This window comes from Alosa sapidissima, chromosome 1, assembly GCF_018492685.1.
Source record: "Alosa sapidissima isolate fAloSap1 chromosome 1, fAloSap1.pri, whole genome shotgun sequence".
NCBI lineage: Eukaryota > Metazoa > Chordata > Actinopteri > Clupeiformes > Clupeidae > Alosa > Alosa sapidissima.
This window is the reverse complement of record NC_055957.1, coordinates 2640087-2667586: the sequence shown is the minus strand read 5'-3', so window position 1 is coordinate 2667586 and position 27500 is coordinate 2640087. Positions and strand designations below refer to the sequence as shown.

At 41.9% G+C, this 27500-nt stretch overlaps 1 protein-coding gene across 1 annotated transcript; it reads right to left on the bottom strand.

Moving 5' to 3' along the window:
* Positions 1 to 751: 751 nt before the first annotated feature.
* On the bottom strand, positions 752 to 23946 carry LOC121718715. Its single transcript, XM_042103818.1, has 14 exons — positions 23643 to 23946; positions 22166 to 22252; positions 21095 to 21166; positions 17779 to 17847; positions 16796 to 16867; positions 14004 to 14072; positions 13021 to 13092; positions 8874 to 8942; positions 7891 to 7962; positions 2371 to 2416; positions 2226 to 2258; positions 1996 to 2061; positions 1148 to 1198; positions 752 to 1035 (listed from the first exon to the last, which is right to left on the bottom strand). The coding sequence occupies exons 1-14, from the start codon at positions 23751 to 23753 to the stop codon at positions 752 to 754; spliced, it is 1173 nt and encodes a 390-aa protein (XP_041959752.1). The 5' UTR covers positions 23754 to 23946.
* Positions 23947 to 27500: the final 3554 nt, after the last annotated feature.

The window sequence follows — 27500 nt, the reverse complement described above, 5'->3', positions numbered from 1 at the left end:
ACACACACTACACACACACACTACACACACACACACACACACACACTACACACACACACACACACACACACTACACACTACACACTCACACACACACACACACTACACACACACACTACACACTACACACTCACACAACACTACACACTCACACACAAGCACACACACATACCCATACAACACACACACACACACACACACACACACACACACATACAGGTTTTTATGTACTACAGGGACACTCCTGCCCAAACCAGTCTGCTGGTGTATTAGATGGACACCACTTTCCACACGGCCTACAGACATGTGGTTGATGTCAAAAAATTTGAAAAAAAATCTACTACACAGAACTGACTTCAAAGTTCATTTACACACAACAGAACTCAAGATATGACAACCTGACACTATACATAATTGTGAGGACAGGGATAATTAGCTAGCTAAGCCACGCCCATGACACAGAGGTGAATTAGATGGACATAGTATACAACACTCAAACATGTCACATAGGTGTATTAGAAGGTCAAACATGAATAGACTGGACATGGATACACAAAAGGACACACCTATCTATTATTTATGTATTATTTATGTATAAACAATTATGAACAGTAATGACAGACTTTATGAATGCATTCAAACCCTTCATGAACACTGGGTTCATAGAACATAAAAAGTCGTAAAACAGTACAAAGTTTTAAAAAATCATTAAACAGTAAAAAGTAAAAACATTTTTAAAAAAAAAAAACATTTAAAACACTGGGCGAATGTCTTTGAATGACTTCTTTGCAACAATACCCCGATTCCTTACAAAATCTCTTAAATTTTGTTCAGATCGTTTAGCTAGAGCAGGATGCTCAGCAATCTTGCACAGTTTGCACTCTTTTATTGTGGCTAGACTCCCTTTGGCTATGTGGACCCTGAAATGCCGCATTACTGCAGCAATCTCCGTTGGTGACCACGGCCGTTTTTGTTTTCTCCTGGGATCCTTTTCCCACGCAAGGGGCCGTGTGCCTTCCAGGGCAGAGTCAACATCTATAAATGGAAAATTATGAATGAATCACTCATCCAAACAGTATCACTAGCTCATCTACATGTAAGGAACCAAATGTCAGTGGATATACTGGTGGACAGAATATATTCGTACCATCTGAGGCGCCTGGAGTGGTCTCAACAGGTCGCCTTGCTCTCTTCTTTCCTGCAATAAAGAGGACAGCTCAATAAAAATCTTTAAATTGTAATTGAACTTAGGCCTTTGTCACAACAATCATTCAACTTCATCCTCTAATCATGTAACAGCCATTTATCTTTACATCTATCTATCCACCTATGCATCCATCCCTCCATCTAAAGTATCTCACAAAAGTATGATTATGTAAGATTGTTCAAATGTCTGAGGCCACTATTAGATAGCTTGGAGACCAGACTCTCTTCTTCGCAGAGAGTCTGGCCTAGATCCATTGGCAAAGTTTATTTCCTGGTTTGTGGATGCTTGTCTGAAGTTTGAATTCATTGGAGTTCAATCAATAACGTTTGGTAATGACGTATGATAACCACGGGGGACACAACGATAACGATAGGCTTGGAACTTAAATGTAATCGCTCTTGGGAACGCCCTCTGTTCGCTGATTGGGCGGAGATGCACTTTCCGGAGTAAACGAAGCTGGATCAAGCTATACCAGACAGAGTAGTAAAGAGAAATGAAATTGAGCGGAAGTACGTAGTCAGGCGGAGTCAGGCTAACTATTAGATGTGTTGTGTTAGCAATGCTGTAATGGCAGTTTATCATCACTCTGTCTTTTTATTAAGCCAAATCGAGTCAAATAACTCCCCCTAATTCCCTGCACTTATGACAATGCTTCAGTGGCCTGCCTCATGAAGAACAAAACTTAATTAACACTTCCTATTAAATCTGCAAGAAGTTTCTAACTCTAAATGTTTCTTCTCTCAAAACATAATTCAGCAGTAGAGTCGTCTGTGTGTGTGTGCTTTTACCTGAATGTGTGCGCACTTCCCTCCTGCTGTGCACTCTCTCCTTCCCATCAGTGTTTTTGTGTAATGCTGAAAAAAAATAAACAACCCCCTTAATCCAAACAGTTAGGTTCATCATCTTTTAAATTTCTATGTGACTGACAGGATATTATCGAACTACATCTGACCTGTTTCAATAGCCTCACAGCACACTACAGTGACTATAGATGAGAAACGTTTTAAGACTGTCATACCTTGAGACGTGCCTTCCAGGGCAGAGTCACCATCTGTGAATGGAACATTAGGAATGAATCACTCATCCAAACAGTATCACTAGCTCATCTATATGTAAGGAACCAAATGTCAGTGGATATACTAGTGGACAGAATATATTCGTACCATCTGAGGCGCCTGGAGTGGTCTCAACAGGTCGCCTTGCTCTCTTCTGCAATAAAGAGGACAGCTCAATAAAAATCTTTACATTGTAATTCAACTTAGGCCTTTGTCACAACAATCATTCAACTTCATCCTCTAATCATGTAACAGCCATTTATCTTTACATCTATCTATCCACCTATGCATCCATCCATCCATCTACAGTATCTCACAAAAGTGAATAACTTTCACAAAATAACTCTGCATATAGCCATTCATGTCTAAACAGCTGGCAACAAAAGTGAGTACACCTCACAGTGAACATGTCCTAATTGTGCCCAAACTGTCAATATTTTGTGTGAGCACTATTATTATGTACTGCCTTAACCCCTATGGGCTTGAAATCACCAGAGCTGCACAGGTTTCAACTGGAATCCTATCCCACTCCTCCATGATGACATCATAGAGCTGGTGGATGTTAGACACCTTGCTCTACTCCACCTTCCGCATGAGAATGAGCCACAGGCGCTCAAATGGGTGTAGGTACTAAGCCAGTCCATCACCTTTATCTTCAGCTTCCTCAACAAGGCAGTTGTCATCTTGGAGGTGTGTTTAGGGTCATCATCATGCTGTAAAACTGCCATGCCATGCATGCGGCCCAGTTTCCGAGGAGAGGAGGTCATGCTCTGCTTGGAACTCATGTTTCCCTCTATGAACCACAACTCCCCAGTGCCAGCAGCACTCATGCAGCCCTAGATGCCACCACCACCATGCTTGACTTTAGACAAGAGACCGTTGTCTTGGTGTTCCTCACCAGGGTGCTGCCACACACACTTGACATCATCTGAGCCAAACAAGTTGATCTTGGTCTTGTGTGCAGAAGACAAGCGGATTACTGGAACCATGTCCTGTGGTCTGATGAGACCAAGATAAACTTGCTCAGATGATGTCAAGTGTGTGTGGCAGCACCTTGGTGAGGAACACCAAGACAACGGTCTCTTGCCTAAAGTCAAGCATGGTGGTGGTGGCATCATATCTAGGGCTGCATGAGTGCTGCTGGCACTGGGGAGTTGTGGTTCATAGAGGGAAACATGAGTTCCAAGCAGAGCATGACCACCTCTCCTCGGAAACTGGGCCGCATGCATGGCATGGCCGTTTTACACATGATGATGACCCTAAACACACCTCCAAGATGACAACTGTCTTGCTGAGGAAGCTGAAGATAAAGGTGATGGACTGGCCTAGTACCTACACCCATTTGAGCGCCTGTGGCTCATCCTCAAGTCGAAGGTGGAGGAGAGCAAGGTGTCTAACATCCACCAGCTCTGTGATGTCATCATGGAGGAGTGGGATAGGATTCCAGTTGAAACCTGTGCAGCTCTGGTGATTTCAAGCCCATAGGGGTTAAGGCAGTACATAATAATAGTGCTCACACAAAATATTGACAGTTTGGGCACAATTAGGACATGTTCGCTGTGAGGTGTGCTCACTTTTGTTGCCAGCTGTTTAGACATGAATGGCTATATGCAGAGTTATTTTGTGAAAGTTATTCACTTTTGTGAGATACTGTAGATGGATGGATGGATGCATGCATAGGTGGATAGATAGAAGTAAAAGATAAATGGCTGTTACATGATTAGAGGATGAAGTTGAATGATTGTTGTGACAAAGGCCTAAGTTCAATTATGTTGAGTTCACATCCAACCTACAAGTCTGATAGGATCTAGTGTGTACATACGCCTATGGATGTATCTGTGTGTAGATACTTTACAAAACACATTCACAGTAATCAGTAGGGGTGGGCGATATGGACAAATAATAATATCTCGATATTTTGGTGATTTTGACGATAACGATAATTAGTCGATATCCTTTAAAAAACTGTTTTTAAAAGTCCAAGTTACTTTACAGCTCATTATTTATGAATAGCATCATTACAATAATAACCAATAACCTAACCTGTGACTTTTCTAACCAAACCAATGCATTGTCACTCTATGACACATTTCCAATTCTGCCCCCACTTGTGTGTGTGGCAATGACATGGTCTAGCCAGCTACATTACAGAGGATAGATAGGCCTGACCGTTTCCCAAGAGAAAGTCTGAAGCTGAAGTTCCTTTCAAACTTTTACTTAGGTTTCACTGTAAAACTAAGCAGACCTTTCAGAATAGAAACTAATGCATTAGCTTAAGGCTAATGTATATGAGAAATCCCATAGAGATGCTAACGGTTAGCATAATCGCTAAAAGTTGATATTTAGAGCGAACTTTAGTCCATTTACAAAAAGGTAACATAAGAAGATATCTTTTGCAATTGACTATTAAAATACTCAAAGGCTAGCCTAATGTTTACATATAATACCGTGACTAACTCATCAATGCCACTTGAACAAAGTAGCAGCACAAAATAAACATTAGGCCTGCGTATGACAACGTGGACCACTAGCAATCACGTGACTTGCTCTGCTGCAGCCAAGGGCTTCTCTCGCATACACCTCCTGGCATAGTGAATGTATGGGGGTTCAATGCGTGATTTCGATTGTTTTCCCCCTAAGTAATTTAAATACTCGATAATGTCAATTTGCACATTGTTAAAACAGCAATCACGATATTATCGCAGACGATATATATCGCCCACCCCTAATAATCAGTGTGTGTAGCAGTCAGGTGTAGCAGTCAGGTATGTAGCACCAACACCTGACTGTTACATACACTGATGACTGTCAATGTGTGTTGTAAAGTATCTAGACGCCGTCCTCACAAAACCTACACCTGACTTTTATATACACTGATGACTGTCAATGTGTGTTGTAAAGTATCTAGACGCTGTCCTCACAAAACCTACACCTGACTGTTACATACACTGATGACTGTCAATGTGTGTTGTAAAGTATCTAGACGCCGTCCTCACAAAACCTACACCTGACTGTTATATACACTGATGACTGTCACTGTGTGTTGTAAAGTATCTAGACGCTGTCTTCACAACACACATTGACAGTCCACAGTGTGTGTAACAGTAAGATGTAGGTGCTGTGTGGACAACGTATAGATACTGTACAACACATATTGACAGTCATCAGTGTGTGTAACAGTCCAGTATAGCAGTCAGTGTGTAGCAGTCAGATGAAGTTGTTAGGAAGACAGCGTGTAGATACTTTAGGGTCCGTGTCCACCAAAGAAGCTATTTATACAGAGAGCGCTCAAAAACTCATTTTCTGAGCACTTCGTTCTAGTCTTTACTGTTGCTAGGTTGCCAAAACTGTCTGTCAGCACGTCATTTCTAGAATGTTGCGTAATGCGAACTAACTAGTCACCTAGCTAACGGAAAAGGCAGCAATCATTCAGGACTCAGCTGATCAAATGACCTCGACAGACAAAACGAGTTCACGTGGGATTTCAGTGAAGTCCATCCCTCTAGGAAATTACTGTTTACACTTTGTTTAATGTGGACTTTTTATATTTATTTTTATATTTGACTGGGCTGAAGGAAGTTTTCCCCTGCAACTCACCAGACAGTGTTGACAATGCATGTCCTGCATCTTCCTCGATTTTAATTGGCTAGGAAGGCTAGTATCTAGACGCTGTCCTCACAAAACCTACAAATTAACATTTAGCCATTTTTCAATTTTTAGCCAAAAAACACACTTATGTTGTTCCGATCAGCATGAAATCAGACTATGTTGAACAACGCGAGATTACAAACAATCCGGACTCAGTTTGGAGTCGGTGGATTATTCCCAGTAGGAGGTAAATGGTTTGAAACGTACAGGGTTTCCCCGTTCTGGTGCGATAATGCTGCATGCTAGAGGGACAGGAACAAGATGCACGGCACCGCCTTGAGGCCCCCGAAAAATGTTCCAAAGGAGGGATCTCTGAGACACCCACAAAAAAAAAACACAATGGAAAAACTTCAAAAAAGTTGACCTCTCCCACTTCAGAGGTAGAGTTGTGGGTGGTAGCATCGAGCTAGGAAGCTGAAATTCAAGTCAGACCTTTTGCACATGGCCTACATGGAGAGTGCCAAGTTTAATCTCTCTAGCTGTAAAGCAAAGTGTTGTGTCTGCAAAAAATTCCTTTTTGACGAATTAAACTAGCATCCATATCTCGCTGTTTGTGGCACGACAGCTACGCATACGTGTGTTTGAGGATAATATAGTAGTCGGGTAGCAATGTAGCAGTCAGGTATGTAGCACCAACACCTGACTGTTACATACACTGATGACTGTCAATGTGTGTTGTAAAGTATCTAGACGCCGTCCTCACAAAACCTACAAATTAACATTTAGCCATTTTTCAATTTTTAGCCAAAAAACACACTTATGTTGTTCCGATCAGCATGAAATCAGACTATGTTGAACAACGCGAGATTACAAACAATTCGGACTCAGTTTGGAGTCGGTGGATTATTCCCAGTAGGAGGTAAATGGTTTGAAACGTACAGGGTTTCCCCGTTCTGGTGCGATAATGCTGCATGCTAGAGGGACAGGAACAAGATGCACGGCACCGCCTTGAGGCCCCCGAAAAATGTTCCAAAGGAGGGATCTCTGAGACACCCACAAAAAAAAAACACAATGGAAAAACTTCAAAAAAGTTGACCTCTCCCACTTCAGAGGTAGAGTTGTGGGTGGTAGCATCGAGCTAGGAAGCTGAAATTCAAGTCAGACCTTTTGCACATGGCCTACATAGAGAGTGCCAAGTTTAATCTCTCTAGCTGTAAAGCAAAGTGTTGTGTCTGCAAAAAATTCCTTTTTGACGAATTAAACTAGCATCCATATCTCGCTGTTTGTGGCACGACAGCTACGCATACGTGTGTTTGAGGATAATATAGTAGTCGGTTAGCAATGTAGCAGTCAGGTATGTAGCACCAACACCTGACTGTTACATACACTGATGACTGTCAATGTGTGTTGTAAAGTATCTAGACGCCGTCCTCACAAAACCTACACCTGACTGTTACATACACTGATGACTGTCAATGTGTGTTGTAAAGTATCTAGACGCCGTCTTCACAAAACCTACACCTGACTGTTATATACACTGATGACTGTCAATGTGTGTTGTAAAGTATCTAGACGCTGTCCTCACAAAACCTACACCTGACTTTTATACACTGATGACGGTCAATGTGTGTTGTAAAGTATCTAGACGCCGTCCTCACAAAACCTACACCTGACTGTTATATACACTGATGACTGTCACTGTGTGTTGTAAAGTATCTAGACGCTGTCTTCACAACACACATTGACAGTCCACAGTGTGTGTAACAGTAAGATGTAGGTGCTGTGTGGACAACGTATAGATACTGTACAACACATATTGACAGTCATCAGTGTGTGTAACAGTCCAGTATAGCAGTTAGTGTCAAGCAGTCAGGTATAGCAGTCAGTGTGTAGCAGTCAGGTGAAGGTGTTATTTAGATAGTGTCTACATTTTTCTGAACTGAAGAATTTCTCCATCATTCAGTCTTAACCGTTTCTGACTAAGCAACACCTTCCCTAAATATGTAATCAGCTGTGAAATGTCATATAGTCTCAACTTACCTGTTCAGTGTTGTTGACATCACTCTCTGTTCCTGCTGCATTAGGAACTGGAGGAGCTGCTTCAGTTGAAATCTTGTGTGCAAGGATTAAAAAAAGTTGTCATTTACAAATAAAACAAGTTTGTTAAAGGAACACACCACCGTTTTTCCATACTGAAATATGTTCTTCCCTTATCTTAAACCAGTTGATACATACCTATCTCGTCTTTGTGCATGCACTCAATCGCTCTGGTGCGCGGCGTTATTTTGCTAGCATGTAGCATAGCTCAGAACAGTCTATGGTTTCATTAGGATCCCAAAAGGGGTAAAGTTAGAAGCGACCAAGTGCTTCCACGTTTTCCCTATTTAAATAAGGTTACGTGGGTAGTTACACGACCCAAGTATGGTTATACAAAATAAAACTTGGCGATTATCTAGGCAGATAAAAAGGATAACTATAATGTATGGCGGAATTGCGCTTGGGAGCACTTCAAGGTCAGCGCAATAATGTCATCACTCCTGAAACATGAAGGCACCGTATACCTAGCAGCAAACAGAAGGTATATAGTGCCATCATGTTTCAGGAGTGATGATATTACTGCGCCGACGTCAAAGTGCTCCCAAGTGTTATTCCGCCATACATTATAGTTATCCTTTTTATCCGCTTAGAAAATTGCCACGTTTTTATTTTGTGTAACCATACTTGGGTCGTGTAACTACTCACGTAACCGTATTTAAATAAGGAAAACGTGGAAGTGCTTGGTCGCTTCTAACTTCACCCCTTTTTTGAAACCATAGACTGTTCTGAGCCATGATGCATGCTAGCATAGCTAACTCCGCGCACCAGAGCGATTGAGTGCATGCACAAAGACGAAATAGGTATGGATCAACTGGTTTAAGATCAGGGAAAAACATATCAGTATGGAAAAACGGTGGCGTGTGCCTTTAACATTAAAATTCAGTGGTAACTACATCAGGTTAGAGACACACCCTACAGACATTTACCTTCTCTGTTGAATCCTCTAATGCAAGATTGGCCAAAGAAGTTTGTTGCTGCTCAGTGTCTGGAGTCAACTGTAAAACATAAAGCAAGCATTTTTATGAGGAATCATTTAATGATGGGTGTGTTACAATATAATGTCTGTATGAATTAACATAGCTTTGTGAAAGGGGTTCTGTACTGCAGTACAAGAAAGAGAAGAGAAGACAATGATGCCCATGTTGAGTTCACATCCAACCTACAAGTCTGATAGGATCTAGTGTGTACATACGCCTATGGATGTATCTGTGTGTAGATACTTTACAAAACACATTCACAGTAATCAGTAGGGGTGGGCGATATGGACAAAAAATAATATCTCGATATTTTGGTGATTTTGACGATAACGATAATTAGTCGATATCCTTTAAAAAACTGTTTTTAAAAGTCCAAGTTACTTTACAGCTCATTATTTATGAATAGCATCATTACAATAATAACCAATAACCTAACCTGTGACTTTTCTAACCAAACCAATGCATTGTCACTCTATGACACATTTCCAATTCTGCCCCCACTTGTGTGTGTGGCAATGACATGGTCTAGCCAGCTACATTACAGAGGATAGATAGGCCTGACCGTTTCCCAAGAGAAAGTCTGAAGCTGAAGTTCCTTTCAAACTTTTACTTAGGTTTCACTGTAAAACTAAGCAGACCTTTCAGAATAGAAACTAATGCATTAGCTTAAGGCTAATGTATATGAGAAATCCCATAGAGATGCTAACGGTTAGCATAATCGCTAAAAGTTGATATTTAGAGCGAACTTTAGTCCATTTACAAAAAGGTAACATAAGAAGATATCTTTTGCAACTGACTATTAAAATACTCAAAGGCTAGCCTAATGTTTACATATAATACCGTGACTAACTCATCAATGCCACTTGAACAAAGTAGCAGCACAAAATAAACATTAGGCCTGCGTATGACAACGTGGACCACTAGCAATCACGTGACTTGCTCTGCTGCAGCCAAGGGCTTCTCTCGCATACACCTCCTGGCTTAGTGAATGTATGGGGGTTCAATGCGTGATTTCGATTGTTTTCCCCCTAAGTAATTTAAATACTCGATAATGTCAATTTGCACATTGTTAAAACAGCAATCACGATATTATCGCAGACGATATATATCGCCCACCCCTAGTAATCAGTGTGTGTAGCAGTCAGGTGTAGCAGTCAGGTATGTAGCACCAACACCTAACTGTTACATACACTGATGACTGTCAATGTGTGTTGTAAAGTATCTAGACGCCGTCCTCACAAAACCTACACCTGACTTTTATATACACTGATGACTGTCAATGTGTGTTGTAAAGTATCTAGACGCCGTCCTCACAAAACCTACACCTGACTGTTACATACACTGATGACTGTCAATGTGTGTTGTAAAGTATCTAGACGCCGTCCTCACAAAACCTACAAATTAACATTTAGCCATTTTTCAATTTTTAGCCAAAAAACACACTTATGTTGTTCCGATCAGCATGAAATCAGACTATGTTGAACAACGCGAGATTACAAACAATCCGGACTCAGTTTGGAGTCGGTGGATTATTCCCAGTAGGAGGTAAATGGTTTGAAACGTACAGGGTTTCCCCGTTCTGGTGCGATAATGCTGCATGCTAGAGGGACAGGAACAAGATGCACGGCACCGCCTTGAGGCCCCCGAAAAATGTTCCAAAGGAGGGATCTCTGAGACACCCACAAAAAAAAAACACAATGGAAAAACTTCAAAAAAGTTGACCTCTCCCACTTCAGAGGTAGAGTTGTGGGTGGTAGCATCGAGCTAGGAGGCTGAAATTCAAGTCAGACCTTTTGCACATGGCCTACATGGAGAGTGCCAAGTTTAATCTCTCTAGCTGTAAAGCAAAGTGTTGTGTCTGCAAAAAATTCCTTTTTGACGAATTAAACTAGCATCCATATCTCGCTGTTTGTGGCACGACAGCTACGCATACGTGTGTTTGAGGATAATATAGTAGTCGGTTAGCAATGTAGCAGTCAGGTATGTAGCACCAACACCTGACTGTTACATACACTGATGACTGTCAATGTGTGTTGTAAAGTATCTAGACGCTGTCCTCACAAAACCTACACCTGACTGTTTTATACACTGATGACTGTCAATGTGTGTTGTAAAGTATCTAGACGCCGTCCTCACAAAACCTACACCTGACTGTTATATACACTGATGACTGTCACTGTGTGTTGTAAAGTATCTAGACGCTGTCTTCACAACACACATTGACAGTCCACAGTGTGTGTAACAGTAAGATGTAGGTGCTGTGTGGACAACGTATAGATACTGTACAACACATATTGACAGTCATCAGTGTGTGTAACAGTCCAGTATAGCAGTCAGTGTGTAGCAGTCAGATGAAGTTGTTAGGAAGACAGCGTGTAGATACTTTAGGGTCCGTGTCCACCAAAGAAGCTATTTATACAGAGAGCGCTCAAAAACTCATTTTCTGAGCACTTCGTTCTAGTCTTTACTGTTGCTAGGTTGCCAAAACTGTCTGTCAGCACGTCATTTCTAGAATGTTGCGTAATGCGAACTAACTAGTCACCTAGCTAACGGAAAAGGCAGCAATCATTCAGGACTCAGCTGATCAAATGACCTCGACAGACAAAACGAGTTCACGTGGGATTTCAGTGAAGTCCATCCCTCTAGGAAATTACTGTTTACACTTTGTTTAATGTGGACTTTTTATATTTATTTTTATATTTGACTGGGCTGAAGGAAGTTTTCCCCTGCAACTCACCAGACAGTGTTGACAATGCATGTCCTGCATCTTCCTCGATTTTAATTGGCTAGGAAGGCTAGTATCTAGACGCTGTCCTCACAAAACCTACAAATTAACATTTAGCCATTTTTCAATTTTTAGCCAAAAAACACACTTATGTTGTTCCGATCAGCATGAAATCAGACTATGTTGAACAACGCGAGATTACAAACAATCCGGACTCAGTTTGGAGTCGGTGGATTATTCCCAGTAGGAGGTAAATGGTTTGAAACGTACAGGGTTTCCCCGTTCTGGTGCGATAATGCTGCATGCTAGAGGGACAGGAACAAGATGCACGGCACCGCCTTGAGGCCCCCGAAAAATGTTCCAAAGGAGGGATCTCTGAGACACCCACAAAAAAAAAACACAATGGAAAAACTTCAAAAAAGTTGACCTCTCCCACTTCAGAGGTAGAGTTGTGGGTGGTAGCATCGAGCTAGGAGGCTGAAATTCAAGTCAGACCTTTTGCACATGGCCTACATGGAGAGTGCCAAGTTTAATCTCTCTAGCTGTAAAGCAAAGTGTTGTGTCTGCAAAAAATTCCTTTTTGACGAATTAAACTAGCATCCATATCTCGCTGTTTGTGGCACGACAGCTACGCATACGTGTGTTTGAGGATAATATAGTAGTCGGTTAGCAATGTAGCAGTCAGGTATGTAGCACCAACACCTGACTGTTACATACACTGATGACTGTGAATGTGTGTTGTAAAGTATCTAGACGCCGTCCTCACAAAACCTACACCTGACTGTTACATACACTGATGACTGTCAATGTATGTTGTAAAGTATCTAGACGCCGTCTTCACAAAACCTACACCTGACTGTTATATACACTGATGACTGTCAATGTGTGTTGTAAAGTATCTAGACGCTGTCCTCACAAAACCTACACCTGACTTTTATACACTGATGACGGTCAATGTGTGTTGTAAAGTATCTAGACGCCGTCCTCACAAAACCTACACCTGACTGTTATATACACTGATGACTGTCACTGTGTGTTGTAAAGTATCTAGACGCTGTCTTCACAACACACATTGACAGTCCACAGTGTGTGTAACAGTAAGATGTAGGTGCTGTGTGGACAACGTATAGATACTGTACAACACATATTGACAGTCATCAGTGTGTGTAACAGTCCAGTATAGCAGTTAGTGTCAAGCAGTCAGGTATAGCAGTCAGTGTGTAGCAGTCAGGTGAAGGTGTTATTTAGATAGTGTCTACATTTTTCTGAACTGAAGAATTTCTCCATCATTCAGTCTTAACCGTTTCTGACTAAGCAACACCTTCCCTAAATATGTAATCAGCTGTGAAATGTCATATAGTCTCAACTTACCTGTTCAGTGTTGTTGACATCACTCTCTGTTCCTGCTGCATTAGGAACTGGAGGAGCTGCTTCAGTTGAAATCTTGTGTGCAAGGATTAAAAAAAGTTGTCATTTACAAATAAAACAAGTTTGTTAAAGGAACACACCACCGTTTTTCCATACTGAAATATGTTCTTCCCTTATCTTAAACCAGTTGATACATACCTATCTCGTCTTTGTGCATGCACTCAATCGCTCTGGTGCGCGGCGTTATTTTGCTAGCATGTAGCATAGCTCAGAACAGTCTATGGTTTCATTAGGATCCCAAAAGGGGTAAAGTTAGAAGCGACCAAGTGCTTCCACGTTTTCCCTATTTAAATAAGGTTACGTGGGTAGTTACACGACCCAAGTATGGTTATACAAAATAAAACTTGGCGATTATCTAGGCAGATAAAAAGGATAACTATAATGTATGGCGGAATTGCGCTTGGGAGCACTTCAAGGTCAGCGCAATAATGTCATCACTCCTGAAACATGAAGGCACCGTATACCTAGCAGCAAACAGAAGGTATATAGTGCCATCATGTTTCAGGAGTGATGATATTACTGCGCCGACGTCAAAGTGCTCCCAAGTGTTATTCCGCCATACATTATAGTTATCCTTTTTATCCGCTTAGAAAATTGCCACGTTTTTATTTTGTGTAACCATACTTGGGTCGTGTAACTACTCACGTAACCGTATTTAAATAAGGAAAACGTGGAAGTGCTTGGTCGCTTCTAACTTCACCCCTTTTTTGAAACCATAGACTGTTCTGAGCCATGATGCATGCTAGCATAGCTAACTCCGCGCACCAGAGCGATTGAGTGCATGCACAAAGACGAAATAGGTATGGATCAACTGGTTTAAGATCAGGGAAAAACATATCAGTATGGAAAAACGGTGGCGTGTGCCTTTAACATTAAAATTCAGTGGTAACTACATCAGGTTAGAGACACACCCTACAGACATTTACCTTCTCTGTTGAATCCTCTAATGCAAGATTGGCCAAAGAAGTTTGTTGCTGCTCAGTGTCTGGAGTCAACTGTAAAACATAAAGCAAGCATTTTTATGAGGAATCATTTAATGATGGGTGTGTTACAATATAATGTCTGTATGAATTAACATAGCTTTGTGAAAGGGGTTCTGTACTGCAGTACAAGAAAGAGAAGAGAAGACAATGATGCCCATGTTGAGTTCACATCCAACCTACAAGTCTGATAGGATCTAGTGTGTACATACGCCTATGGATGTATCTGTGTGTAGATACTTTACAAAACACATTCACAGTAATCAGTAGGGGTGGGCGATATGGACAAAAAATAATATCTCGATATTTTGGTGATTTTGACGATAACGATAATTAGTCGATATCCTTTAAAAAACTGTTTTTAAAAGTCCAAGTTACTTTACAGCTCATTATTTATGAATAGCATCATTACAATAATAACCAATAACCTAACCTGTGACTTTTCTAACCAAACCAATGCATTGTCACTCTATGACACATTTCCAATTCTGCCCCCACTTGTGTGTGTGGCAATGACATGGTCTAGCCAGCTACATTACAGAGGATAGATAGGCCTGACCGTTTCCCAAGAGAAAGTCTGAAGCTGAAGTTCCTTTCAAACTTTTACTTAGGTTTCACTGTAAAACTAAGCAGACCTTTCAGAATAGAAACTAATGCATTAGCTTAAGGCTAATGTATATGAGAAATCCCATAGAGATGCTAACGGTTAGCATAATCGCTAAAAGTTGATATTTAGAGCGAACTTTAGTCCATTTACAAAAAGGTAACATAAGAAGATATCTTTTGCAACTGACTATTAAAATACTCAAAGGCTAGCCTAATGTTTACATATAATACCGTGACTAACTCATCAATGCCACTTGAACAAAGTAGCAGCACAAAATAAACATTAGGCCTGCGTATGACAACGTGGACCACTAGCAATCACGTGACTTGCTCTGCTGCAGCCAAGGGCTTCTCTCGCATACACCTCCTGGCTTAGTGAATGTATGGGGGTTCAATGCGTGATTTCGATTGTTTTCCCCCTAAGTAATTTAAATACTCGATAATGTCAATTTGCACATTGTTAAAACAGCAATCACGATATTATCGCAGACGATATATATCGCCCACCCCTAGTAATCAGTGTGTGTAGCAGTCAGGTGTAGCAGTCAGGTATGTAGCACCAACACCTGACTGTTACATACACTGATGACTGTCAATGTGTGTTGTAAAGTATCTAGACGCCGTCCTCACAAAACCTACACCTGACTTTTATATACACTGATGACTGTCAATGTGTGTTGTAAAGTATCTAGACGCTGTCCTCACAAAACCTACACCTGACTGTTACATACACTGATGACTGTCAATGTGTGTTGTAAAGTATCTAGACGCCGTCCTCACAAAACCTACACCTGACTGTTACATACACTGATGACTGTCAATGTGTGTTGTAAAGTATCTAGACGCCGTCCTCACAAAACCTACAAATTAACATTTAGCCATTTTTCAATTTTTAGCCAAAAAACACACTTATGTTGTTCCGATCAGCATGAAATCAGACTATGTTGAACAACGCGAGATTACAAACAATCCGGACTCAGTTTGGAGTCGGTGGATTATTCCCAGTAGGAGGTAAATGGTTTGAAACGTACAGGGTTTCCCCGTTCTGGTGCGATAATGCTGCATGCTAGAGGGACAGGAACAAGATGCACGGCACCGCCTTGAGGCCCCCGAAAAATGTTCCAAAGGAGGGATCTCTGAGACACCCACAAAAAAAAAACACAATGGAAAAACTTCAAAAAAGTTGACCTCTCCCACTTCAGAGGTAGAGTTGTGGGTGGTAGCATCGAGCTAGGAGGCTGAAATTCAAGTCAGACCTTTTGCACATGGCCTACATGGAGAGTGCCAAGTTTAATCTCTCTAGCTGTAAAGCAAAGTGTTGTGTCTGCAAAAAATTCCTTTTTGACGAATTAAACTAGCATCCATATCTCGCTGTTTGTGGCACGACAGCTACGCATACGTGTGTTTGAGGATAATATAGTAGTCGGTTAGCAATGTAGCAGTCAGGTATGTAGCACCAACACCTGACTGTTACATACACTGATGACTGTGAATGTGTGTTGTAAAGTATCTAGACGCCGTCCTCACAAAACCTACACCTGACTGTTACATACACTGATGACTGTCAATGTATGTTGTAAAGTATCTAGACGCCGTCTTCACAAAACCTACACCTGACTGTTATATACACTGATGACTGTCAATGTGTGTTGTAAAGTATCTAGACGCTGTCCTCACAAAACCTACACCTGACTTTTATACACTGATGACGGTCAATGTGTGTTGTAAAGTATCTAGACGCCGTCCTCACAAAACCTACACCTGACTGTTATATACACTGATGACTGTCACTGTGTGTTGTAAAGTATCTAGACGCTGTCTTCACAACACACATTGACAGTCCACAGTGTGTGTAACAGTAAGATGTAGGTGCTGTGTGGACAACGTATAGATACTGTACAACACATATTGACAGTCATCAGTGTGTGTAACAGTCCAGTATAGCAGTTAGTGTCAAGCAGTCAGGTATAGCAGTCAGTGTGTAGCAGTCAGGTGAAGGTGTTATTTAGATAGTGTCTACATTTTTCTGAACTGAAGAATTTCTCCATCATTCAGTCTTAACCGTTTCTGACTAAGCAACACCTTCCCTAAATATGTAATCAGCTGTGAAATGTCATATAGTCTCAACTTACCTGTTCAGTGTTGTTGACATCACTCTCTGTTCCTGCTGCATTAGGAACTGGAGGAGCTGCTTCAGTTGAAATCTTGTGTGCAAGGATTAAAAAAAGTTGTCATTTACAAATAAAACAAGTTTGTTAAAGGAACACACCACCGTTTTTCCATACTGAAATATGTTCTTCCCTTATCTTAAACCAGTTGATACATACCTATCTCGTCTTTGTGCATGCACTCAATCGCTCTGGTGCGCGGCGTTATTTTGCTAGCATGTAGCATAGCTCAGAACAGTCTATGGTTTCATTAGGATCCCAAAAGGGGTAAAGTTAGAAGCGACCAAGTGCTTCCACGTTTTCCCTATTTAAATAAGGTTACGTGGGTAGTTACACGACCCAAGTATGGTTATACAAAATAAAACTTGGCGATTATCTAGGCAGATAAAAAGGATAACTATAATGTATGGCGGAATTGCGCTTGGGAGCACTTCAAGGTCAGCGCAATAATGTCATCACTCCTGAAACATGAAGGCACCGTATACCTAGCAGCAAACAGAAGGTATATAGTGCCATCATGTTTCAGGAGTGATGATATTACTGCGCCGACGTCAAAGTGCTCCCAAGTGTTATTCCGCCATACATTATAGTTATCCTTTTTATCCGCTTAGAAAATTGCCACGTTTTTATTTTGTGTAACCATACTTGGGTCGTGTAACTACTCACGTAACCGTATTTAAATAAGGAAAACGTGGAAGTGCTTGGTCGCTTCTAACTTCACCCCTTTTTTGAAACCATAGACTGTTCTGAGCCATGATGCATGCTAGCATAGCTAACTCCGCGCACCAGAGCGATTGAGTGCATGCACAAAGACGAAATAGGTATGGATCAACTGGTTTAAGATCAGGGAAAAACATATCAGTATGGAAAAACGGTGGCGTGTGCCTTTAACATTAAAATTCAGTGGTAACTACATCAGGTTAGAGACACACCCTACAGACATTTACCTTCTCTGTTGAATCCTCTAATGCAAGATTGGCCAAAGAAGTTTGTTGCTGCTCAGTGTCTGGAGTCAACTGTAAAACATAAAGCAAGCATTTTTATGAGGAATCATTTAATGATGGGTGTGTTACAATATAATGTCTGTATGAATTAACATAGCTTTGTGAAAGGGGTTCTGTACTGCAGTACAAGAAAGAGAAGAGAAGACAATGATGCCCATGTTGAGTTCACATCCAACCTACAAGTCTGATAGGATCTAGTGTGTACATACGCCTATGGATGTATCTGTGTGTAGATACTTTACAAAACACATTCACAGTAATCAGTAGGGGTGGGCGATATGGACAAAAAATAATATCTCGATATTTTGGTGATTTTGACGATAACGATAATTAGTCGATATCCTTTAAAAAACTGTTTTTAAAAGTCCAAGTTACTTTACAGCTCATTATTTATGAATAGCATCATTACAATAATAACCAATAACCTAACCTGTGACTTTTCTAACCAAACCAATGCATTGTCACTCTATGACACATTTCCAATTCTGCCCCCACTTGTGTGTGTGGCAATGACATGGTCTAGCCAGCTACATTACAGAGGATAGATAGGCCTGACCGTTTCCCAAGAGAAAGTCTGAAGCTGAAGTTCCTTTCAAACTTTTACTTAGGTTTCACTGTAAAACTAAGCAGACCTTTCAGAATAGAAACTAATGCATTAGCTTAAGGCTAATGTATATGAGAAATCCCATAGAGATGCTAACGGTTAGCATAATCGCTAAAAGTTGATATTTAGAGCGAACTTTAGTCCATTTACAAAAAGGTAACATAAGAAGATATCTTTTGCAACTGACTATTAAAATACTCAAAGGCTAGCCTAATGTTTACATATAATACCGTGACTAACTCATCAATGCCACTTGAACAAAGTAGCAGCACAAAATAAACATTAGGCCTGCGTATGACAACGTGGACCACTAGCAATCACGTGACTTGCTCTGCTGCAGCCAAGGGCTTCTCTCGCATACACCTCCTGGCTTAGTGAATGTATGGGGGTTCAATGCGTGATTTCGATTGTTTTCCCCCTAAGTAATTTAAATACTCGATAATGTCAATTTGCACATTGTTAAAACAGCAATCACGATATTATCGCAGACGATATATATCGCCCACCCCTAGTAATCAGTGTGTGTAGCAGTCAGGTGTAGCAGTCAGGTATGTAGCACCAACACCTGACTGTTACATACACTGATGACTGTCAATGTGTGTTGTAAAGTATCTAGACGCCGTCCTCACAAAACCTACACCTGACTTTTATATACACTGATGACTGTCAATGTGTGTTGTAAAGTATCTAGACGCTGTCCTCACAAAACCTACACCTGACTGTTACATACACTGATGACTGTCAATGTGTGTTGTAAAGTATCTAGACGCCGTCCTCACAAAACCTACACCTGACTGTTATATACACTGATGACTGTCAATGTGTGTTGTAAAGTATCTAGACGCTGTCCTCACAAAACCTACACCTGACTGTTTTATACACTGATGACTGTCAATGTGTGTTGTAAAGTATCTAGACGCTGTCCTCACAAAACCTACACCTGACTGTTATATACACTGATGACTGTCACTGTGTGTTTTAAAGTATCTAGACGCTGTCTTCACAACACACATTGACAGTCCACAGTGTGTGTAACAGTAAGATGTAGGTGCTGTGTGGACAACGTATAGATACTGTACAACACATATTGACAGTCATCAGTGTGTGTAACAGTCCAGTATAGCAGTCAGTGTGTAGCAGTCAGATGAAGTTGTTAGGAAGACAGCGTGTAGATACTTTAGGGTCCGTGTCCACCAAAGAAGCTATTTATACAGAGAGCGCTCAAAAACTCATTTTCTGAGCACTTCGTTCTAGTCTTTACTGTTGCTAGGTTGCGAAAACTGTCTGTCAGCACGTCATTTCTAGAATGTTGCGTAATGCGAACTAACTAGTCACCTAGCTAACGGAAAAGGCAGCAATCATTTAGGACTCAGCTGATCAAATGACCTCGACAGACAAAACGAGTTCACGTGGGATTTCAGTGAAGTCCATCCCTCTAGGAAATTACTGTTTACACTTTGTTTAATGTGGACTTTTTATATTTATTTTTATATTTGACTGGGCTGAAGGAAGTTTTCCCCTGCAACTCACCAGACAGTGTTGACAATGCATGTCCTGCATCTTCCTCGATTTTAATTGGCTAGGAAGGCTAGTATCTAGACGCTGTCCTCACAAAACCTACAAATTAACATTTAGCCATTTTTCAATTTTTAGCCAAAAAACACACTTATGTTGTTCCGATCAGCATGAAATCAGACTATGTTGAACAACGCGAGATTACAAACAATCCGGACTCAGTTTGGAGTCGGTGGATTATTCCCAGTAGGAGGTAAATGGTTTGAAACGTACAGGGTTTCCCCGTTCTGGTGCGATAATGCTGCATGCTAGAGGGACAGGAACAAGATGCACGGCACCGCCTTGAGGCCCCCGAAAAATGTTCCAAAGGAGGGATCTCTGAGACACCCACAAAAAAAAAACACAATGGAAAAACTTCAAAAAAGTTGACCTCTCCCACTTCAGAGGTAGAGTTGTGGGTGGTAGCATCGAGCTAGGAGGCTGAAATTCAAGTCAGACCTTTTGCACATGGCCTACATGGAGAGTGCCAAGTTTAATCTCTCTAGCTGTAAAGCAAAGTGTTGTGTTCCTTTTTGACGAATTAAACTAGCATCCATATCTCGCTGTTTGTGGCACGACAGCTACGCATACGTGTGTTTGAGGATAATATAGTAGTCGGGTAGCAATGTAGCAGTCAGGTATGTAGCACCAACACCTGACTGTTACATACACTGATGACTGTCAAGGTGTGTTGTAAAGTATCTAGACGCTGTGCTCACAAAACCTACTCCTGACTGTTTCATACACTGATGACTGTCACTGTGTGTTGTAAAGTATCTAGACGCTGTCTTCACAACACACATTGACAGTCCACAGTGTGTGTAACAGTAAGATGTAGGTGCTGTGTGGACAACGTATAGATACTGTACAACACATATTGACAGTCATCAGTGTGTGTAACAGTCCAGTATAGCAGTTAGTGTCAAGCAGTCAAGTATAGCAGTCAGTGTGTAGCAGTCAGGTGAAGGTGTTATTTAGATAGTATCTACATTTTTCTGAACTGAAGAATTTCTCCATTAATCAGTCTTAACAGTTTCTGACTAAGCAACACCTTCCCTAAATATGTAATCAGCTGTGAAATGTCATACAGTCTCAACTTACCTGTTCAGTGTTGTTGACATCACTCTCTGTTCCTGCTGCATTAGGAACTGGAGGAGCTGCTTCAGTTGAAATCTTGTGTGCATGGATTAAAAAAAGTTGTCATTTACAAATAAAACAAGTTTGTTAAAGGAACACACCACCGTTTTTCCATACTGAAATATGTTCTTCCCTTATCTTAAACCAGTTGATACATACCTATCTCGTCTTTGTGCATGCACTCAATCGCTCTGGTGCGCGGCGTTATTTTGCTAGCATGTAGCATAGCTCAGAACAGTCTATGGTTTCATTAGGATCCCAAAAGGGGTGAAGTTAGAAGCGACCAAGTGCTTCCACGTTTTCCCTATTTAAATAAGGTTACGTGGGTAGTTACACAACCCAAGTATGGTTATACAAAATAAAACTTGGCGATTATCTAGGCAGATAAAAAGGATAACTACAATGTATTTCGGAATTGAGCTTGGGAGCACTTCAAGGTCAGTGCAATAATGTCATCACTCCTGAAACATGAAGGCACCGTATACCTAGCAGCAAACAGAAGGTATATAGTGCCATCATGTTTCAGGAGTGATGATATTACTGCACCGACGTCGAAGTGCTCCCAAGTGTTATTCCGCCATACATTATAGTTATCCTTTTTATCCGCTTAGAAAATTGCCACGTTTTTATTTTGTGTATGTACAGCACTGCAGCATTGGAGGACAGTACACATTGGTCGTAGTGTTATCCGATTGCGTCGAAGCCCGAAATCATTCAGAGTGAACATGGTCTAGTGTTATCCAATTGCGTGCAGTGAGGTTTTTAAATGCATGCTTGTTGCCGCCCCTCGAGTTGGGCCATTAGATTGTTCTTGTTGTTTTAATACTAGATTTACATGGTCAATGGGTCCTATTGTTTAGTCTTGCAATGCTACTGGATAGTAAATGTGTATAAAGATCTGCCCATCTGGCCGTGAACTCACACAACCTGAAGATTTTACCAGAATAAGCAAGTGTGTGTATGTAGATCATGTGTATGTCTCTTTGTGCATGCTGAATTTCCTATGAGATCTTATCTTAAGCCTGTATTACTCACCTTTGTATCTTTCGACAAGGACGAGAAATACTTCGCCTCATTGATGGGTTTTACCACTCTCCTCCGGGACCTTAGAGTTGCCATCTCCTACAACAACCCAAAGATAATGTTTACAACACATATTATTTAGACAGTTCAGTGTTGTCTAATGCAATTTTGATGTGCTCTGTTTTCACTCTCTCAATCACACTGTAGCTCTCATCAAGTGAGAAATTCCAACCATCATAAGATGCTAATTTACATTTGTGAGGATTTCGATATACACATGCATCTACGATAATGACGGAGCAATATTAGCAGCTATATCTGTCACTACCGCTCATGAATGAATCGCGAGTGCTAGACACTAGGCCGCCTACACAGACTGTTTGCTTACAGTTATGAACTGAATAAAATCGCGGAGCTCATCAATGTTACTGATGTCTGCCAAACAGACGCACCTAGACAGTTCACGGTAATTAGGCTATGAGGAGTAGAGTAGGGTAGTGTAGCTTCACAACAAGAACGAAATTGAAGTAGCAAAACTGCAGCAGGAAGAGAGATTTTGTTTGATGTTTGACTCCTGAATGAACATTTATCTCGAGTGCTATACATTTAGGCCGCCTACACACTCACTGTTTACCATGGCCAATCACGTGAAAACCGTCGGATTCCGGGGTGCATCTCTAGTTATAAGAACACGGTGCCCACGAAATTATCAAGTTCACTGCTATCACTCACTAGCCTCCTTTCACACCAACAATTCAATCTGACAATAATATGTCCACAGTCAGGTAGTTAATCCATCAGTCACAAGTCTATCAACCTCAAATAACCACATTTCTGACCATTTTTGTAAAAAGCTAGTAATCATATTAATATTTAATTTTTTGCTAAACAGTATGCTAACTAGCTAACAAGCTTCTACATTTGCTAAATGACAACTCGTGCTGAATCTCAGTCACTCATGTGCTTTATATGGATTCAAATAATATTGTATTCAAATAAAATAAACTGTTTGTTCCTTACCCAAACACTGGATAAACGATAAAGCCAAGGCCACGAGCTAATAAGCGAATTAATGCTGGTGCTAGCTCAACACTTTTGCATGTATCTAGAATTTGGCTTCACGTGGGTAATAGCTAATCCTGCTAGTATTTCTAACGTTAATGCTTTTTGAGCAACGTTGCCGGGCAATGATATGACAGGATCCTAACATACTGATTAGATGATCACAACAAGTTGTGTGAAGATTTAAGATATCTGTATACAACTTTGTTGATGAATATCAATAGGAAAGTGCTCAAACAACATCGTTGCTCAAAAAGTTGCCCTGTGTATCATCAGCTAGCCTTAAGGTTAACCAGTTTGACAACAATAAAAGAACATTTCGAATGCTTTATTGCTTTAATCATTTGTCGCTATAATAATAAAGTTGGTAAATCAGGTCCTAGTCTTTTAGTTAACCTTTACATTTTAGTTAAATCATCAATGTTACCTGCACATGTCTCTTCCTCCAAGTCAGTGTGAACCGAGTGGGTGAGAGTTGATCCGATGCTGAGGGGAGGGTTGTCAGCCAATCAGAAGCTCCGCTGTGTGAATTATTCATGAGGTGTATAGTACAGCCAATCAGAAGCTCCGCTGTGTGAATTATTCATGAGGTGTATAGTACCACTTTTCACCACCAGTAGCGCACTTTTATACACTGATTATACACAAAAATCGATAATTGTGAACTATACAGACATTTTGGGGAAAAGCAATATTTGGGTTGTCTCTACCTATAGAAACACTTCTGCGCTGTTAGAACTATGAGACACAAATTGATCATTCTGAACTATACAGACATTTTGGGGAAAAGCAATATTTGGGTTCTAGAAACACTTCTGCGCTGTTTGAATTATAAGGACTCTGACCCTGTCCTCATAATCGGAAATGTCTGTGTAATGTTGGTATGTATTCAGGTGACATGTCCGCTTAAACCATAATGACAAACACAGTCACACACACCATACACACACACACACTACACACTCACATACAGTACAAGCACACACACACACACACACACACACACACACAAGCACACACACACTACACACTACACACTCACACACAAGCACACACACACACACACACACACAACATACGGACACACACACACACAAACACACACATACAACACACACACACACACACAAACACACCCATACAACACACACACACAGTCACACACACCATACACACACACACACACACACATTCACTCACACCATACACACACACCTGTACCTGTCTGATCTTCTCCACCTCCACATCCCCTCCAGAGCACTACGGTCAGCTGGCCAACTGCTGTTGGAAGTGCCCAGGGCAAAAGGGGGAACAGAGCCTTTGCAGTAGCCGCCCCCAGACTCTGGAACTGCCCCCCCCCTCCACATCTCCATTGCCTTTGATTAGTGTCTCCTTTTTTAAGAGCCAGTCCATAGTGGCTACCCCTGGCTTACCTTTCTACCTGAACATGGGCAAAATGCCCCATTGACATCAATATGTTTTATATAGTCACCACACTGCCACCTGTGGTTGTATAGAGTAACCTGTGGTAGCTCTTTACAAAACATATTGATGTCAATGGCCCATGTTCGGGATGGAAAGTGAAAAAGAAAGATTTGCATAAGACAAGTCAAATTGGTGTTTTTAAAAAGAAAAGATCATGGAGAATAAAGAAAAAAATATAAAAAAATTCTTTGTATATTCCCACAAGGTGTTTAGGAGCTCTGAATATGAGAACCAAAATGATTTTTTAGACTTCTAAGGTCTGCTGTTCAGACCCTGAGGGAATTTATTTTCTGTTCATTGTTTTTTGTGAGAGTGTTTCTACTTATCTCAGTAAGGAAAATAAATCAAGAGCCTATGTTGAGTACAAATATGTCTTCTGAAGGCTTAAACAGAGCCCAGCCAAAAACTCCAATAAAATTTGTATCAACTTTGAGGGACAGCTATGACCATGCAGGATTATCCAGACCAAACTTGACGATTTTGCTACATACTTTTCCTATTTATGTACCAGCATGCAAAATTTGAGCCTCCTACATGGTTTAGTTCTTGTGCTGTGGGCTTGTGAACTTTGACAAAAAAAAGAGCCCGAACAAAATCGACACCCCCTCTCCCTGTAAAACTGGCTGTATCTTGGAAAGTATTGATCTTACATAAAAGTACTTTTACAGTGTGTCTCCTGGGTAGCATAGGTACACCTGGTAATTTTTTCAGAATTTTTTGAGACCTAAGTGCGTGGGCCTAAGTGCGTGGGCCCTGGTTGAACCGACGTGGAATGACCCTTAGGTCATCCCTTAGGTCATCCCTTAGGTCATCCCTTAGGTCATCCCTTAGTTAGGTCATCCCTTAGTTAGGTCATCCCTTAGGTCATCCCTTAGGTCAGAGGTCATCCCTTAGGTCATCCCTTAGGTCAGAGGTCATCCCTTAGGTCATCCCTTAGGTCATCCCTTTGTTTATTGCGCTTAAGCACTTTATTGTTAAGCACTTTGATGCGGCTCAGCTGTCTGTAAATGCGCTATAGAAATAAAAATTGACATACATACTGTACACACACACACTCGAACACACAATCGCACAAGCACACACAGACACACACACACACACACAGACTGCAGAACAAGCACACACACACACACACACACACACACACACATACGCACACAGGGGGAAACATGTCAAAAACAAACATGAAAGCAAAGGAATGCCACATCTAGTCCTTTCACACACACACACACACACACACACACACACACACACACACACACACACACACACACACACACACACACACTAAATCAATCCTACTCTTCCTGTTGTTCTTCTCTTTCCTCTGCTGTCCTCTAAATTCCTGCTGTCTTTATGTTTACCCTCTCATTTTCTACTCCTCCTTGCTTTACCCCTCCCTCTCTCTCCTCCCTCCCTCTCCCTCCCTCTCCCTCCCTCTCCCTCAATCTCTCCCTCCCTCTCTCTCTTCCTCCCTCCCTCTCTCTCTCCCTCCCTCTCTCTCTCCTCCCTCCCTCTCTCCCTCCCTCTCCCTCTCTCCTCTCCTCCCTCTCTCTCTCTCCCTCCATCTCTCCCTCAATCTCTCCATCTCTCTCTCCTCCCTCCCTCTCTCTCTCTCCTCCCTCCCTCTCTCTCTCCCTCCCTCTCCCTCTCCTCTCCTCCCTCTCTCTCTCTCCCTCAATCTCTCCCTCTCTCTCTCCTCCCTCCCTCCCTCTCTCCCTCTCTCTCCTCTCTCCTCTCTCTCTCCTCCCTCCCTCTCTCTCTCTCTCCCTCCCTCTCCCTCTCCTCTCCTCCCTCTCTCTCTCTCCCTCCCTCTCTCCTCTCTCCCTCTCTCTCCTCCCTCTCTCCCTCCCTCTCCCTCTCCTCTCCTCCCTCTCTCTCCCTCCCTCCATCTCTCCCTCAATCTCTCCCTCTCTCTCTCCTCCCTCCCTCTCTCTCTCCTCCCTCCCTCTCTCTCTCCCTCCCTCTCTCTCTCCCTCCCTCTCCCTCTCCTCTCCTCCCTCTCTCTCTCTCCCTCCATCTCTCCCTCAATCTCTCCCTCTCTCTCTCCTCCCTCCCTCCCTCTCTCCCTCTCTCCCTCTCTCTCTCCTCCCTCCCTCTCTCTCTCTCTCCCTCCCTCTCCCTCTCCTCTCCTCCCTCTCTCTCTCTCTCCCTCCCTCTCTCCTCTCTCCCTCTCTCTCCTCCCTCTCTCTCTCCTCCCTCTCTCTCTCCTCCCTCCCTCCCTCTCTCTCTCTCTCCTCCCTCCCTCTCTCTCTCTCTCCCTCCCTCTCCCAGAGGACGGAGCAGTTGTTTCCAGCGTTGCCAGTCGGCGTACCTGCAGACCGGTGGAGGTGGGCCGTCAGCTGTTCAGCGTGTCAGACGTGCAGACGCAGGTGCAGCTGCAGATGGAGCTTGCAGCGCTGCAGGAGCAGTGGGACCAGGCGCACAGCATGCTGGGAAAGAGGAGGACCCTCACCAGTGACATCATGAAGGTGAGCACCGCTGTTTGGAGGAGTTGTGTGTGGGTGTGTGTATGTGTTTGCCTTTTTTGAGTCATGACTTCCTGCTCGGGCAGTTGAAAGAGATCACACAGCCAAGACTCGTTTCTAAAAGCTGAGCTGTGTGATGGTGTGTGTGTGTGTGTGTGAACACTGAGTATCGCAGCAGTAGGAACATGAGACCTACACTGGAGAAGGTAGGACTTGATGCTATTATTATTTAGGATTATTTATTATGAGCTGTGTGTATGTGTGTGTGTGTGTGTGTGTGTGTGTGTGTGTGTGTGTGTGTGTGTACAAATGATGTATCTAGTATAGATTTT